Source organism: Phocoena sinus, chromosome 7 (genome assembly GCF_008692025.1).
Source record: "Phocoena sinus isolate mPhoSin1 chromosome 7, mPhoSin1.pri, whole genome shotgun sequence".
Taxonomy (NCBI): domain Eukaryota; kingdom Metazoa; phylum Chordata; class Mammalia; order Artiodactyla; family Phocoenidae; genus Phocoena; species Phocoena sinus.
This window is the reverse complement of record NC_045769.1, coordinates 59,282,370-59,300,814: the sequence shown is the minus strand read 5'-3', so window position 1 is coordinate 59,300,814 and position 18,445 is coordinate 59,282,370. Positions and strand designations below refer to the sequence as shown.

The 18,445-nt window shown below is 40.2% G+C and overlaps 1 protein-coding gene and 1 long non-coding RNA gene across 2 annotated transcripts in view; one reads left to right on the top strand and one right to left on the bottom strand.

Moving 5' to 3' along the window:
* GPR155 (G protein-coupled receptor 155) overlaps positions 1–13,913 on the bottom strand; it is a 43,329-nt gene extending 29,416 nt beyond the window's left edge. The window contains 4 exon segments of the mRNA XM_032636753.1: positions 17–74; positions 77–415; positions 8,098–8,594; positions 13,755–13,913. Coding sequence (XP_032492644.1) covers positions 17–74; positions 77–415; positions 8,098–8,563 — 863 coding nt within the window. The 5' untranslated portion in view covers positions 8,564–8,594; positions 13,755–13,913.
* Positions 13,914–14,816: 903 nt separating this feature from the next.
* LOC116756275 lies at positions 14,817–18,210 on the top strand. Its single transcript, XR_004350611.1, has 3 exons — positions 14,817–15,171; positions 16,437–16,605; positions 18,084–18,210. It is a non-coding gene; the product is annotated as an uncharacterized LOC116756275 (long non-coding RNA).
* Positions 18,211–18,445: the final 235 nt, after the last annotated feature.

The window sequence follows — 18,445 nt, the reverse complement described above, 5'->3', positions numbered from 1 at the left end:
AATAAGTGAAACTTACAGTTTAGCTGTGATGAGAAGGATTAGTACAACAAATGCTGACTTCTTCAGTTTTTTTATTTTCCTACCATTGTAAGACCAAGATAAAATAGAGCTGATCCAGAAAAAGAATTCGCAAGTCCATCAAGAAAATTTTCCATATATACGGGCACCTTTTGATCAAGAATAAAATTGAAAGCAATGCCAATGAAAACCATAAATACTATTGGGTTCTGTAACACATGCAGAAGTCCAAGTCCCACAATTTTCACTTTGTTTTGAGAAGCATTTGGAGTGTCTTTCCATCTCTGCATTTCACAGAAGATAAACCCTATAGGGTTTAACATCATAAGAGATATTGGCGCCACTAAGTAAATGTACTGGAGATACTCTGGGTATGTCGTTTGATATAAAGCTTCAACTGCAAAATACAAATTAAAATTGATTTTTAAATGGTTACCACAGAAATATATTAATAAATTATGAATATAATGTTTTCCATGCTTAATTATAACATATTGTAAATTAACCTAAATAGTGTAGAATGACCTCATTACCCTAGTTTTGGAAAAGTATGTTTTAGTAATAAAGCTGAAAAGGAAAAAAACCCCACTATATTAAATGACATTTAGCTTATAAAATGATAATCAACTTTTAAAAAGTATTTTTAGTAAAACCCACTAATTGTTACTACTTAGAGGCTAAGACTAGTCTCAATAAAGGGGCAGAATTGTAGAATTCTTAAAACAATTCAAGGTAAAAATCTACTAACAAAATGTTTAAGTAGTCATAGCAATAAGGTGGTTGTTGGTTCTCTTGAGAGAGAAGTTTCATTGGAGTGGTGAGGCAGAAATCAGAGCACAGAGAACGCAGGAGAGAGGAGGAGATAACAGACTAAAAAATGAGCACTGAGGGACTTCACTGCTGGCACAGTGGTTGAGAATCCGCCTGCCAATGCAGGGGACACAGGTTCGAGCCCTGGTCCAGGAAGATCCCACATGCTGTGGAGCAACTAAGCCCAGGTGCCACAACTACTGAGCCTGTGCTCTAGAGCCCGTGAGCCACAACTACCGAGCCCACGTGCCACAACTACTGAAGCCCGCGCACCTAGAGCCCGTGCTCCACAAGATAGGCCATCGCAATAAGAAGCCTGTGCATCGCAACAAAGAGGAGCCCCCGCTCGCAACAACTGGAGAAAGCCCGCGTGCAGCAACGAAGACCCAACGCAGCCAAAAATAAATAAAATAAAATTAATTTATTTTAAAAATGTTTTAAAAAAAAAGAGCACTGAGGCGATGGAGTCCAAGCTATATAGGAAAAGAAGTGAAGATGGGAGATGGCTAACAGATAGATAGCAGAGCGGTTAGAGACTGGAGGTCCCTGTGAAGTTCAAGAAGTAGGTGTAGCTGGAAGTTTAGGAGTTCACAGTAAGTCAGATATTGAGCTATTGGATTTAATATTTCCCAGATGACTTGGTCCAGGATGTGGCCATGGGAGTTGGTGGCTGAAGTGGAGTACAGGAAAACATCATTGGAGGTAAGGAGGTCAAGGAACTGAGAGAGCAGAGAATTTGGTGGGTAGTTCACATGGATGCTAAAGTTAACCAAGATAACAAGCAAAACTTGGGAGTAGAGAAGATGACAGTGGGCCAGATATTGGTCTTCAATGAATGAAGAGGAATGACGAGTGAGGTCAGCAGATGACAGCAACGAGGATGAGCAGTTTAGCCAGGCAGCAGAAACCTCAAAGAAGCAGTTTTTACAGAAGAGAGAGAATAATGGCCTAGCAGTGGTACACAGTGGCTATGAGGATGCCAATCCTGCCTACCCACTGCTCACATGGTATGCAGGCGATGAGAAAATGAGCAGCCTCCATTGGAGAAGAATGAATACCTTCAGGAAGGAAGACCAGTGAAGATGCTGAAGAATTAGAGATGGAAAGGTGGATCTAAGAAATGTTTGGGAGGAGAATACAGTAAATTCATGTTAATGCACATTTAATGCAAATTCAACTACACTTTCTTAGGAAAACATAGGCTTCATTTTTCTTTTGCATAAAACATGTTCCCAAGTGCAAACTAATTACTTGTTCATTGAAGAAGAGCAATGCCTGCAGAAGAATCTGGCTAGTAGACTTATGAGAAGTGGTACAATATACACTAAGTATGTGTGCTACATCTTGTGGGTGATTTGAGGGATTTTTCAAAGGTTCAACTGTATATGATGACTTTAGAACCTAACCATTGCATGAGATGAGTCTCCTTGGAAGGGGATGGGTTGGATCAGACTTCTAGCAGTTTCTTGGTTCATGTGAGGGTTGGTGGCCTGGTCTTGGCTTGATCAGGGCAACTTAGAGCCTTGCAGCATCAAATTGGTCTCAAGGCACAGTTTTGGCAATGAATTCTGAAATTATTCAACCTAATATATGCAAAGCCTGATTCATAAATGATTTCAAGTTGAGAAAGACAGATAAAATAAGAACAGCCACAATCACTCACAATCACTTGCTTCACAAGAGAGGCAATCATGTGAAAAAATGAAAAAGATTAGGTTTCTCAATTTACATTAAGATAAAGTGACACAGGTAGGAAAATATATTTGTTTGCTTACTCAGGATACATAAGTTCAATTAATGTCAAGCACACGTGCTGTTAGTTATGAAACTAGATTATATAACCTTTTGAATGCCTTGTTCTCATTAGCTAAAAGCCACTTTTTATAAGATTCAATTCCCTTTTTTTCAACTAAGCACATACAGAGGTCTCTAATATCTTTGAAATGTTAAACAAAATATATTTGACTACATAAAATTTCACAAATTCTTTCCACTGATTTCCAAATTAGATATATAGCTCTATAACTCTGTGGTTCTCTTTCATGTTTCATAAGGTTTCATCCTTTAAGTAAAAAAAAAAAAAAAAAAAAAGCAGCACTTTTGATAACTATTTCTAGTTAGCTACACTTCTTCTGACTAGATATTTTAGCTCAAAGAGAAAGGTGTCTATACCCACCCCTCAATTTTTAAAATAGAGAGTATATTTTAGAAAAGCCTTGTGTTTTCAATCTGAGCCTAAGAATTTTCCCAAGTAGCCAAAGTAAAATGCATAAGGTATTTCCTTTGACAACTTACAGCACACAAAGCTTCTTAAGTTAATGCCTTTTTACCAGAAATGTACTTTCCTGGTACAGTAGCACTTAATCACCATTACATAATGGACTTCGGGTTGTTTTAAATGCTCAATGCAAATTTGAACAAAAGTCTATATTTAGGCCTAGCCAATCACCAAGTCCTTTCTTCTTTTGCATGATCTTTTGTATTTGATTCCTACTTGGAATTTTGATTCCTGCTACTCCCACTAGTCAAAAATCTCAAAAGTGGGTTACCTACTCTGTTTACCAACGTATACTCTTCTGGTTTTTCTTGACCATCCCCTTTATCCATTTTACTTGCTACCAACAATATCACCTAAATCTTAACTTCCAAAAATTAAGATTTTCCCACAGCTCTCCCTGCCCACAAGACCACATATAAAATCTTTCTTTTGACATTCACAATCTAGTCGCCACAATTTGTTCCTTATTTATCCAGCTCACCTCTCACTATACCTTAGTGCAAAGCCTCTATCAGCCAGTTTATATCACTGTAATGCTGGATAAACACCAGGTTCATAATTTCTAGTTCTACTGCCCGATCATCATTCCCCAACTTCATCATCCCCCAACTTCTTGAAATCTCTCCTTTCTTATCCAAATCTTGCCTACTATTTAAGGCCTGTCTCAGGTACCACTTCCTCCACCGAGTCTTCAGTCTACATCATGGATCTCTCCTTCCCTGGATGGCTCTGGTACTTTGTGAACTTTTTGTATCAGTGCCATCTTAACAAATTCTAAGTTCCTTGAAGGTATCATTTTATAACCCCCAGTCCCAGCTGAGTGCTAAGCAAAATCTGAAAATACTTGCTGAATGGAATTAACACATCAATGAATGTCAAAGGTTTCAGACAGACTAAAAATGTGTTTTGTAACATAGCAATTTATAACTAATTGTTATCCATGAACCCATTTCTTTTTATATCCAATTTTTTTCTTTTTTCATCTTCTGAATATTTATAAAGCAGGCTACTATTGGGGTATTTTAAGTCAGTTGAACAGGTACACAAAGGCAAAAGAAGTATAGTCTAGTGGGAAAGCAAAAAGTTGGGAATAAATACTTGTTTAATTACTAGGATAGGGTTCATATAGGAATTTCAGTTCATTCTGCCATTCATTTGCATAATTACTTAACATTCCATCTTTATAAATAGGCAGCACTATTTTTAAGTTTAATTTATGTATTTTTTATACAGCAGGCTCTTATTAGTTATCTATTTTATACATATTAGTGTATATATGTCAATCCCAATCTCCCAGTTCATCCCACCACCCTCCCTCCCCCGCAGCACTATTCTTTTGTTATCAATCTGAGTATAGTTTTTCAAATCTGAAAAATAATTGAAAGTGGTGACCCATATTAACAAATTAGATTTATAATCATTGTATCAGCTATTAAGTTCTAATTAATACTTATAAATAAGGCTATTGGGGGGAGGGGAGAATCCCACTCTGAGGAATTATTATATAGCATTGAAGAACTAAGAGACAAAATTAGCCACCCACTGTGGCTCCTATTTTGATTACTGCAGGGTTTCAATCCCTAGCAAATAACACAAAGACCCAGACAAGACCATTCTATTATTTAATGGCATATAGTTAAATGCTTCATTTCCTTTCTGTTTACAGCTCAAGCACTAGAGCATAATTATGATTAGTCAGGGTGCTTATGCTATCAGCATTGTTTAAGAATGAATTATAGCACTTAACTATGCCCTATTGTATCTTTTAATGACAGAGGCAGGGAACCATTCTAATTTGCTAAAATCCACATTTCACCTCAGTGGAGTCTTGGTTTCTTCTCATACTCAGATTTCTTAAAGTACCTCTGAAAAGAATTGTTTTTAAAAATAGCAAGCATGGGTTTCCCTGGTGGCGCAGTGGTTGAGAGTCTGCCTGCTGATGCAGGCGACGCGGGTTCGTGCCCCGGTTCGGGAGGATCCCACATGCCGTGGAGCGGCTGGGCCCCTGAGCCATGGCCACTGAGCCTGTGCGTCCGGAGCCTGTGCTCCTCGACGGGAGAGGCCACAACAGTGAGAAGCCCACGTACTGCTATTTTTTTAGTCTGCGATGATGCAATGTAGTATTATGTCACTTGAGTATAGATAAATCATTTTAATGCAATTTCATAGACCATTATAATTATAGTATAGAGGAAAAGTCAACACAGACTGTCCTTTTTCTTTAATCACTAACTTATCTCTTCTGAGTCACCTGTAAATTGGACCAATGTTGTAGAACAAATGCAGTTGTAAAAAGGACATTTCCTTTAAGCTACCATGCTTATCTGTGAACTAGAGAGTAGGAATTCTTGGGAGAGGCCACAGAACAAACAGAAAGAATGGTCTTCTCTCTAGAGACATAGTCTTCTCTGTTCACCCTGAGCATAGCCAGAAGGCAGATGGCTATGAACAGCAGTAATAAATAATCTCATTGGAGCAGATACATGGCCCTAGTTCTGTACCACAGCTTCCAATCTGCAGATATATGAAAAAGCACTTCTGTGTATACTGTTGGTTTCTGGTAAAGTTATTGTCTACAACCTAATGTCACAAAAGCTCTTACATTATCTGTGATTTAAAATCAAACAAACAATTACAACTCAAAATCTGCAAGCATAATCATCAGGGGAACTGGGCTAGCATACTGCTGGGAACATGATTATTACCAGATTTAATGTGGGACATGAGAAAAGCAGCAATGAAAATGGCTGACTATATTTTTTATTTGGAGATTCTGCCTTAATATGAAAATGGATAAACTCATCTAACAGGTCTTTTTCCACTTCTACTCATTTTATGAATTTTTTTGAATAATGTAAAGATTATGAAAAACTTTGATTCTCTGTGAAAATAATGTATTATAAGGGCTAGCTGGGTCTTCTGATGATCAAATGGGCATGTTATATAAATGTGTGGCATAAATGTCCAGGATTTAAATCTAGGTTTGGGTCTCAGTCACCTGTTAGCTGTGTGACCTGGGGTAAGACAATTAAATCTCTGTAAGTCTGCCTTCTTATTTGAAAATGAGGATAATAATATCTGCCCTACCTCAAATGAGATAAGTATATAAGAAAATACTCTTATAAAGTTACAAATGTTAGTTCTATTTAGTTATGGGCTTACTACTCTATGACAGCATGAAACTTACAGTTCATGTCCAAATTAAGATATAGCACTATTTATTAAATATTTAACACTATGATACTTAGCCACTTCTAAGGTCCTTATACCATCAATACCTTGACAAATGTACATTATTAATGCACCTGAAGAGAGGGGCAACACATTAACTCCTTGCTCTTTTATTTCCAAAGTCTTTATTTAAATGCTTGGCTCATCCTTTAATTTTAAAATTGACTAACCTTAAAGGAACACCTATCTAGTTTCTGACTATTCACAGCTCAGTTATCTAAGAGCCTGGTTTTTCCACTCTCATAAACCTCCTATTCATAGTTATATAATTTCTTAGGTATATTTCTATTTCTGGTAAGCAATATGGAGGAAGAGAATAATGAAAAGTATAGTCCACTAGAATCCTTTTCGTGCCAGAGGTGTAATAATTTTTTTGGGGGGTGGGTAGTTAAAAGATAAGAAATTTGAAAGTTAATGGCAGATTTTAATTGTCCATTTCATTAAGTTTCATTCAGTCTCTGCTCAGAAGTTATATCACCAGAGAGGCCTTCACTGATCCTGCTCCCCACCTCAAATGCCATCTCCTTGTAAAATAAGACTACTTTGTTTTTATGGCCCTTGTCATTACCTGATATTATTTTTGTTTTTATTTTACTTTCCCATTAAAATGTAAATTCAGTATGTACAAGAACTTTGTTCACAATTGTATTCCCAGCAGCTGGCACAGTCACTGGTACTAACAGGTTCCTATGAATGAATTACTATATCCATAATATTCAGATCCCTACATTATGATACATGATCAAAGCAAAACATAAACTTTAAAAATTCATAGAAAGTACGCTGGTAGATGCCAGGGGCTGGGAGCTTGCGGGGGAGTAGGGAGGGGGAATGGGGAGTTAGTGTTTAAAGGGGACAGAGTTTCAGTTTAGGAAAGTGAAAAATTTGGGAGATGGATGATGGTGAGAGTTGCACAATGTGAATGTACTTAGTGCCACTGAACTGTACACTTAAGTACGGTTAAAATAGTATGTTTTATATTATGTGACTTTTACCACAATAAAAAAAAATTAAAAAACAAGTAGTTACTAAGTATACATTTTCTTGGTGGCAGAGAGTTCTGGAAAATAGAATATGTTTCTAAGATATCTCAACATCCCCAACTAGTATGTTTACTATTTCATCAGGAAAACATATACACATAGAAACATAAAATTAGGCTGCTTAAAGGGTTGGAAAGTTAAAGAAGGAAAAGTTGGAAAGGTAAAAGAAGCCCTCATTTTGTCCTTAAACAAGAAATTAACTTCGGCCAAAGTACACTGATATTTTGAATCAAAAACTCAATAACAAGCATTAATGTAAAATAATATACATTCTAGAGGGAAAGAAAAATAAGGAAGGGAAAAAGTCACTCATAAATTTCCACTGCTAACATTTAATAATAATGACAGTTTTTAAACAGGTGTATGCCTATGCTTTTTACATAATTTAAATCAGAATCTGATCTCTTCTGGAAATTATATTTCTTTCATATGTGATTATTGAGAAGAAAAAAATACTATTAGAAAGATGACTCACAAAATTTATTTGGATATGCCCATTTATTTCAGGTAGATGTTTGAAGGCGCCTCAAACTCTGAAAAAATGTAATTCATCTAACTTAAGACATATTTAAGAAAAAATATGAAAGATTCCTTAGATATAATAAGTATAAATCACTAACAAATGCTTAGTTAAAAGATTCAAATTAAAGCCTTACATTTTTTACCTTCTAAAAGACCTGAAATTTTTTAAAACTTAAAAAATAAAAAGTAACTTACCTATAGGATATCCCAATGCAAAGTCGTTACTCTGTGTAGCAAAAATAGGGAATAGTCCAGCTTTGCTAAATCGACTATCGGGACTGGCAACCAATAAGGTTAATACACATACAATGAAAAATACAGAAGCTTTGGCAATTAAGATACTATATAGAAAAGACCAATCCACATTGGAAAAATTAAGTACAACCATGTTTTTGAATAATAAAGCTGGAAGTGCAAACCTGGAGACAAAATTTCCCAGTCCTTTCGCCTGTGTTGATGTTATAACATTGGCCCTTCCTGCTATGTAGCCACAAAGGACTATGCCAAAGCATTCTAGTAAGGCTGGAAAAAGCCTTGTTATTGACATTGAAGGTGGGTCATTAGTGGAATTAAATCCATGTGTTACTGGTGAGGACAAAGTCTTGGTCATATTGACTGCAATGGTCAAGTTCTTGGCAGGTATATCAGAAAAAGAATTCATTTTCTTTCACCCTCCAACTGCAACCTGATCTCTGGAAAGAAAGAAGAAAGATTCAGTGTGAAATCAATGAGAAGAATTCTAGTTGAAAGGATATACTGGCAAACATAGATTTATTAAATGGCCAAATAAATATACAAACTTTTTTCAACAACCATCAGAGAAAAATACAATGAAAAATAGAATGGGTGGAAGTGTCTGCTAACAACAGCCTCTTGACTCTCAAAGGTGGGTCAGCTCAAAATATTTATGTTGCTTTCCGATATCCAGTATCAGATATGAGTAAAATAAGATCCACAGATTTTACAGCTGTAATATGATGCCCTGTGTTCCTCTCCAGTGCTCCACAGTCAAGCTCTGCCTAGTGGATGAGAACACGGCACCCACAGAGTCTACTGAATGTCTGCCTGCAGCCAAATTTTCCATAAATTTCAGAAGTTCTCAGGGCTACATCTAAGAGTCACAATGGACAGGAAGGTCCTTTCCAGCCTGCGGAAGGACTTGACTATAGGATAGGAAGAAGAGTATAATAGAATATCACTGATCAACTTTGAACCAGTAACTTACTTTTCTGTACCTCATTTCCTCATCTGTGAAATGGCAATAATAGTATGTACCTCATAGGAACTTGATATTATTCAATATCAAGTCCTTACAAACACATCTGGCACAAATAAATCACTTAACAAAAGTTAAATATAACTTCTGGTGGCATATAAGAGAGAGAATGAAAGAAAAAATGATGGCATCCCACCAGACTACTCTTAGTTCCTTTTACACCAGCCAGACATATTGGCTGTCTTGAATTCCCCATAGTCTTTGTGCCACAGGGGCTTTGCCCATGCAGTTCACACTAAAATATTCTCTTCCCTGCCCACCCACATAACAACTACCCATCCTCCGAATCATATCCAAATCAATTCAGGAGTCGTTGTATCAGGTAAGGCTCCTCTAACACCATAGCCAGGCCAGGAGTCTTTCTCAAATAGAATCATGTTCCTTAACTTTAGGCCACTCTTCTCAGTTTATAATTATACTATGTATTAGAGTGACTGTGTGATTTATGTCTGTCTCCTTGACTAGACTTTAAGTACCATAGAAGCATGTTTTTGCTCACTTTTGTGTCCCTAATGCCAAGCACCGTGCCTGGAGCACACAGGAGATTTAGGAGACTAAAATAATTACCTGCTCTTAAATAAACCTTTCACCCTTTAGTGGATCAATGTTCTTTCTTAGGAACTATCTACTTCATGGACAGAATTTTGGTTTTTTTTCCTGAATGTTAAGTATTCTAAGTTTTTCACCAAGACCACAAAATGTGTTCTGAAATGTTCCAAAGCTGTTCATAAAATGTTAAAGAACACAAAATGTCTTGTAAAATGTTCTAAAGATGTTCAGAAAATGAAGCAAGGAAAACTTTACATTAATATGACAATACTTACCAGACTTTCCTCTTGCTGCCAGGGACACAATGAACATTAGGTTTGAACAACTCTGCAACTAACCAGCTTTTATTAGTAACTTGAAATTGACATAGTGACAATTGCCAATTCCTAAGTGATTATTCTGGGTTAACCATCTAAAGTAGCCTTATACAAGGTAGAAAGTAAAAAAGCTTATACTTCCTGAAATGTATAATGCCCAGGTTAAGTTCTCAAACACCCACATCACATTAAGGACTCAGATGGCAGGCCAAAGACTAACAACTGATACAACTGGGGGTGTGGATGAGATAATTTTCTCTGTGCTACCCTGGTATAAACTGAACCATTTAAAAACATTACATTTAATCTGGATCAGGACAAATATTTTCCTCCTAGGATTAGATAGGAGTGGTCAATATACACAAAACCTGTAATACTCACATACTTGAAGTTTACCAAATAAGCATCAAATTATATCCTGAGAAGGCTACTGATTGGTATAGGTACCCATAATTGAAGTAAGGAGCTGGTAAACAAGTGAACAAAGGTGTTAAACATTTGGAGCCCCTGAGAGATGTGGACTTGAAAAGACAGTGCTAAAGATTAAGGTTATAAACTACTCCAGTCTTCTGTTATTTTTTTAAAAGTTCCCTATATTTCTTTGCCTGGAGCATTATAACTTACACTGCTCCCTACCCCTTATTTGTACCACACTTGCATATCAATGTATTCCAATAATTTTTAAACCAACAGTTTTTTGTTTTTTTTTTTTTTGCGGTACGCGGGCCTCTCACTGTTGTGGCCTCTCCCGTTGCGGAGCACAGGCTCCGGACGCGCAGGCTCAGCGGCCATGGCTCACGGGTCCAGCCGCTCCGCAGCACGTGGGATCCTCCCAGACCGGGGCACGAACCCGTATCCCCTGCATTGGCAGGCGGACTCTCAACCACTGCGCCACCAGGGAAGCCCAAACCAACAGTTTTAACTAAACTTATAGTTGTTCAGTGAAAAGAGTCAAATGGCCTGAACCCAATTTGGGGCCTATCACTTATCAACTCTTTGGGTAACTCAGCCTCTCTGGACCATAGCTTCTTCAACTGTAAAATGAGAGTAAAAACTTCCTTAGAGGGCTATTGTGAGGATTGGAGCTTTTTTTTTTTTTGCGGTACGCAGGCCTCTCACTGCCGTGGCCTCTCCCATTGTGGAGCACAGGCTCCGGACGCACAGGCTCAGCAGCCATGGCTCACGGGCCCAGCTGCTCCGCAGCATGTGGGATCTTCCTGGACCGGGCACTAAACCCACGTCCCCTGCATCGGCAGGCGGGACTCTCAACCACTGCGCCACCAGGGAAGCCCCAGGATTGGAGCTTTATACACAGCTTATCACAAAGTAGGCCTTCAAGAAGTGGTAGCAGTTGCTATTAGGAGTTGTATGCCCTAATAATAAGAAGAATGGTAGTAAATTAAATATAATTCATTGTTCTATGCAGTTCTTCACACATACTTGGTATTAAGAGCCTCCAACTAAAACAGAGGATGGATGGGTTGTAAGGTTATCAGTTTTCATTTTATACCAAACAGTTAAGGAGTCAGTTTAATTTAGTTTGATCTTAGTTGTTAGCAGGAAAGGAGAGCTCTTTATTTCCCTCAAGGTGATGGTCAAATAGCTGTAGCAAGGCCCAGGTTTAACTTTCAGTTAGTCAAAAATTAAGAGAAAAACTTTGGAAAGTAATCTTCCCCTTCCCATGAAGTTCTTTTAATGTTCCTTGATATTTTAAAGCAATATCTGCTAATTGAGGGGCAGGTCAAAATAACCAAAAGGACTTACAAATACAAAGTTTTATCTCATCTTAATTTTTTTCCAACAGGAAGAGAATATACTTCTTTTTTTTAAATAAATTTATTTATTTTAGGCTTACGTTGGGTCTTCGTTGCTGCACACGGGCTTTTCTCTGGTTTCTGGCGAGCGGGAGCTACTCTTCGTTGCGGTGCACGGGCTTCTCCTTGTGGTGGCTTCTCTTGTTGAGGAGAAGGGGTCTAGGCACGAGGACTTCAGTAGTTGTGGCTCGTGGGCTCTAGAACGCAGGCTCAGTAGTTGTGGCGCACGGGCTTAGTTGCTCCGCGGCATGTAGATCTTCGCGGACCAAGGCTTGAACACCGTGTCCCCTGCATTGGCAGGTGGGATTCATAACCACCGCGCCACCAGGGAGGCCCCGAGAATGTACTTCTTAAAGCATTCTTTTAAAATAAACAGGAGCGGGCTTCCCTCGTGGCGCAGTGGTTGAGAGTCCGCCTGACGATGCAGGGCACATGGGTTCGTGCCCCGGTCCGGGAAGATCCCACATGCTGCGGAGCGGCTGGGCCTGTGAGCCATGGCCGATGAGACTGCGCGTCCGGAGCCTGTGCTCCGCAACGGGAGAGGCCACAACAGTGAGAGGCCCGCGTTACCGCAAAAAACAAAAACAAAAAATAAATAAAATAAACAGGAGCCACAGCAATGTAAGTTAAAAAAAAAAATAGCATCCAGTCTTTCCATCTCATTAAAAACAAGGCTTGTTAAAGAACAAAAAAGTTGGGTAGGGCTTCCCTGGTGGCGCAGTGGTTGAGAGTCACCTGCCGATGCAGGGAACATGGGTTCATGGCCGGTCTGGGAAGATGCCACATGCCGCGGAGCGGCTGGGCCCGTGAGCCATAGCGCTGAGCCTGCGCGTCTGGAGCCTGTGCTCCGCAACGGGAGAGGCCACAGCTGTGAGAGGCCCGCATACCGCAAAAAAAAAAAAAAAAAAAGTTGCCTTGTCACAGTAAAAGACCACTCACTGGGGCGGGAGCAGAGAAATGCTATACACCAGCCACTTTCTGGCCACTCATATTTGGTTTAGATAACATGGAGGAACCACTAACATTTTAAACAACTGCTATTAAGTGAAAATGGGGAGGAGGGTTCTGACGGGTTTCAAAGAGAAAGCTTTAAACTCTTAAGCTATTTCTCAAACACCCCAATAACATTTAGCCGGTGGGAAAAGCATAATACAGTGTGGTCCTATTCAAGCACCCTTCAACACCAGGAGTCACACCATCCACCCACTCCCACCTACTTGCAGGGGACCAAGGTCTTCCCTAAAGACCCAGAGTGGGAGGGAGTGCTGAGCACTGCCTCTTCTCTTGTGGGCAGGGACAGACTTTGGCCCTCTAAGATAAGGATGTAGGAGAATCCGTAAGCACATAGGCCGCCCTAAAGAAGAGCTGCCACCCAATGCCTGGGGCAGGCAGCAGTGGAAGTGTAAAGGCAGCCTGGGTTCTGTGCCTGGGATACAAAGTTGGTTCGCTCAGCTTCCCCAGGGCATGGCAGTCACAAAGCATGGTAAGTGAAATGCTCCAAAAAGGGCTAAGGGAGAAAAATTTGGCGCAACGCTCCAGGTACCTGGGCAGAAGCTCCCACGATGGCATTCACTGAGGCCACCCCCCCGGAATAAAGGGAAGAGTCTGAGAATGGTAGGGTGGACGCACGTACAATGATGTGCTCCTCAAACTGAGGGATGGCAGCTCTGTCACCAAAGGGGACAAGCCGCCCCTTCCCCTACGTAAGTCTTCCCGGGTGGCCCCGCACGTCCTAAAGGCGGGCGCTACGGGGCAGAGGCGGGCAGGCGCAGGCAGCGGATTGCGGTCCTGGGCGCTGCCCACCTGCTCAGACTCGAGGGGCGAGAGCGGGGTCACCAAGGGCCCGCAAAGCCGAGCCGGGACCGCGCAGGTCGGCGCCCCGAGGGCCCATCTCACCTGCTACGGCTGCATCCCGGGGCCGCGGGAGAAGGGAGTCGATGTTCGAGGTGGGCCAAGCAGGGAGGAAATCACCGTCACCTCCCACCCCAGCCCTCCTAGCCGAGAGCTGCCGGCTGCCAGCTGCCCGCTATAGCAGCTCATTCACATTACGAAAAAGTGAGGCGCTCATAAGCTGGGACCGGGTCAGCTCCTCCCTGAGCCGCCGCCCCGCCTCCTGGCCCCGCCCCCGGCCGGGGGAACCACAGAGCCGCGCCGTCCAAGGCCCCGCCTTCAGGCTCCGCCTCCCGCCGCGAGACTCAACGCCGCGCGGCCCCGGCCCCGCCCCTGGCTCCGCCCCCGATCGCTGAGACGCGGAGGCCCAAGGTCCTCCGCTACGCCAACCTCCAGCCGCAGGCTGCGAGCTTCCCAGCCGCTAGACGCCGGCGGCGGGACTTCCGGCCGTTCGGCTCCCGCAAAATGGCGGCCGCCGTGAGGGCTTTGCAGTTTCGTTTTCCTCTCCGTAAATTCAGGTGTAGAAGCCTCTTGCCTTTCCGCCTAACCCCAGCCTCGTGTGGTCTGTCAAGTGCTCTCTTGATTAGCCTAGTCGTTTTTATAGCACAGTTTTAAAGCAAGGTCTTTAATCGTGGGTCAGACTCCTGCCTTTCACCTTTCTCAAGGCAGTGTGACCTTGACCTTCCTAAATCAGAGACTAAAATGTCTGTAAAGCTTTAGCCCTGTGCTTGGTTTAGAATAAGCATCCAGACCCTGACTGCTTGTGTTTTCTATTGTCGGGGGAACGACATCCATATCCCCTCAGTGTACTGAGCGGAAACTGTATTGGTGGAAAACTTACAGAGCAGGAACTGAATATATAGAACATGAATTCTGCTCCTGTTCTCCTCACTTCACCCTTGTTCTCTATCTTCTTAACTTTTAAGAAGTTTCCCTTGAACCTGGATGCTATTTTTTTTTTAATCTCCTGATTATATCTCAAAGCTAAAAGGATTTGTGTTTAGAAAGTATGGAGATTAATTCAATTAAATAAATATTTATTCAGCTTTGACTTTTAGCGGAATACTGGAAGATAGACCTGGAAAGGTAAGTTAGGGTGAACCTCTAGGAAGTTCCTTAGGTTAGCCTTACAGTTTGGACCCATCCTCTGACCACAGTAAAACCATCAAATTCTTTTTTCATGAAAACGTGTCTTAGTGATCACACTATTTTCGGATATGCAATCTGGAAGCTTTCCCAGGATTAGCTGAAAGACTGAAAGCAGGAAAAACATGACTTTGGGAAAAACCAAGCCACAAGGAAATAAAGATGTACTCTGGGGTGGTGGTAATGAAAAGAATGAAAGAGGCTTGAGAGACATTACAAAAGGAGAACTGATGGACTGGATTACTGATAGGGCAAGAAAAGGAAGGAGATAATGAAGGTATGTATTTGTTCATCCATCATACTAAAGAAAAGGAATTGAGCTAGGGAGACTCTAACATCCTTATTAGTTCTAAAGTTCTGTTTCCTATCGTTCTGTTATCTGAAGATGAAAGGAAGAAATGTTTCAAGTGAGGGAAGTGGTTACAAGAAGATAATGAATTTGGTTTTAGGCCTAAAATCTAAAACCTCAAGAAACTTAGTTTGGTCTCCTCTCTTGAAGAAGTTATCGTCATCTTTATTTGAGGTCCTGGAGATTAAGTCATTGATCTAAGAACAGCCAGCAAGTGAATGAGAGTGTAAGTGCTCACTGTCCTGTGAACTAACTGCTCATGAAGGTATCAGCACATGTAAGTAGAGATTTCTAGTAGACACCTAAAGAGAAAACAGAAGCTCAAGAGAGAGAAAAAACAGAGCCAAAGGTGTGGTTTGGAGACATCTGTATGGAGTGGACAAGTAAGAGCAGCTGGCAGGGGGGACAGTGACTCTAGGAACAAAGTGTTTACGGAATTGAAGGACTTCATCAAAAAGTCATTCTTAGATAAGCAATTACTGATGAATGCCATAAGGTACTAATTTAATTCCACTATCATGTCTGCCAGTCATTCTGTGAGATGCTGACCTATACTGTTAACTGAAAATAGGGAGTGAAAAGCACAACACCTAAGATAACTTCTGTTAACGTTTTACTACATATGTATCACTTTTTCCAGTGCATATATAAATCAGTGAAGAAAAATAGGGTCATACAATACACATTATTTTTCATATAGATGATTTTTAGTAACCTTTTTCATTTAATATATAACCTTTTTATTCAGAAATATAGATCTGTGTCATAATTTTCAGTACCTATTTAATATTCTGTATCAAAAATTTGAGGATGATCTCCCTTGAAAAATTTGGACTCTGGGCCATCCATAGAGTCTAATCAAAGATGAGCAAAGAAGAGGAAGATAAAATAGTACAAGTGTTTAGAGTGACTTAAAATGTGTTGTTTGAATATGTCTAAAATGATTTCTAGTTTCTTCAAACTGCCTGTCCCCTTCCTGTCAGTACCAGTTTCTCCTTAGAGATTCATGATTCCAGAGAAGCTAATCTCACTCCGCCTTCAAAGGTGATGTAACTAACCTATGCTAACCAATCAGTATGTTCTGTTCGTTGGACTCAATCATTGAGTCAGGATGGGCATTGACACCAAGGTGTTTTGATAGAATGGCTCTTAGAACATTTGCTGAGAATGCTGACGTTCTTTTCTACTGCCAGGAAGATACTGGCAGCCATCTAGGGACCATGAGAGGAACCAGTCTTAGAATGATGTAGACACCAAGGAAAGCACAGCAGAGGGAAGGAAATAAACGGGTCCTTGATGACATACTGAGTTGTAGGATCAAGCTTCACCTAAAGCCAGTCAACCTGTGGACTTCGCACTCATGTGAGCCAATCAATTTATTGTTTAACAAGTTGAGTTGGGTTTTCTGTTACTTGAAATCAAATGTATAAAAACAATTCTAGAAGAAATGCCAATAGTAATTATCTTTGAGTGATAAAAATACACTTTTTTTTTTCTGTGTAGAAAAGTTCCCAAATTTCTACCAAAAAATGTGTATGTATTTTATCAGGAAAAAGTCTGAAATAAGTCATAAAGTGTATATTTGGCTCTATGGAAATGTTGAACCATAATAGTAAATATTTTTCTAAAATTCACTGCTAAGTATTAAACCAGGTAGGTGTACAAAATCCACTTATAAAATAGAACAATTTAAGGGCACTGATACAGTGCAATATATGAACTTACACAAGGCTAAGGCCTTGTTTTTGTTAATCTGTGTATCCCTAGCGTTTATAATAGTGCTTTCCATGACATACAGCAGCTGTTCCATAAATGGTTTTTGAATGACTGAATAAAACATAACTGCCTGCCAGCTATCCAAGATACCTTCTTTGTATTCAATGGGAATGATGGGGCTTGGGGCAGGCGTTCCCAAATAATGCAAGGTGGCATATTGATTATTTGATTTAAAGTTACTTGAGAAACAGCTTGTATAAGAACACTCTGACCCTCCTTTTTTTCCCCTGAAAGCAGGAACAAAGCTCCCATAGGAAGGTATCCTCCGTATGCCATGAGGATGAAAGGCATTGAGATAGGGAATTTGAGTCCGGGAAAGGTGTATAAAAAAACTTTGTTACTCCTTCATTAATTTGCTACCCCAAGCAAAAACCCCTTTGTTTTGTCAAATCTTCACAAATGTTTGATTCTTTTTCTAAAAAGGTATGTAAACAGCCTGCTTTGTTCTCTTCTTAGGTATGTATGAAGTTAAATTGTTTGTTTTTCTCTTGATAATCTTCCTTATGTTAATTTGATTGTTAGACCAGTGGAAGGAACCTAGAAGGGAAAGGAAATTTTTCTTCCCCCACAAGAAGCTATTTGATACAAGCAACTGTGGTATAGCTCTTTTATAGTGACTGGATTTCTTATTTTTTCCAGCTTTTCACTTGGCCCAGGTTTATATCTTTATATAAACATTCTCTGAAACTATGGCTTCTGTTTGTTATTTTTTTTTATTTTTTTTTTTCTGTACGCGGGCCTCTCACTGTTGTGGTCTCTCCCGTTGCGGAGCACAGGCTCTGGACACACAGGCTCAGCGGCCATGGCTCATGGGCCCAGCCGCTCCGCGGCATGTGGGATCTTCCCGGACCAGGGCACGAACCCGTGTCCCCTGCAGGGGCAGGCGGACTCTCAGCCACTGCGCCACCAGGGAAGCCCTGTTTGTTATTTTAAATGCTATAATTATTTTAATTTCTGATCTGTCAAGATAAAACCCTGAAATTATCTTTTAATTTAATATTGTGTTTTTGTAAATACATAATAACTTTGTCCCCTTTTCAATTTGCTATTAAATATTCTTACAGGGTTTCTGGGTTGGTGGACACATGGAGGTACCTGGAGAGTGGCTCATCCAGAGAGGGCATGGAAGCTCCATACCCCTTCCCACATACTGTGCCCTATGCATCTCTTCCATCTGGATGTTCCTTCATCATATCCTTTTATAATAAACTGGTAAAAATAAATATATATAGATTTTATATACACATGTAATATGTGTATTATATATCTATTCTTACAAAAGCAGTGAGGGAAATAGAATCTAAACATCTCACCTTGTTATTGATCTTATTGACTTCAGGTAAGGCTCAAATATAGTTACATAGGCAAGGGCTTTTGCCTGGGCCAGCACTTAAGAAGTTTTAAGCAGAAAAACAATGAAACCAGA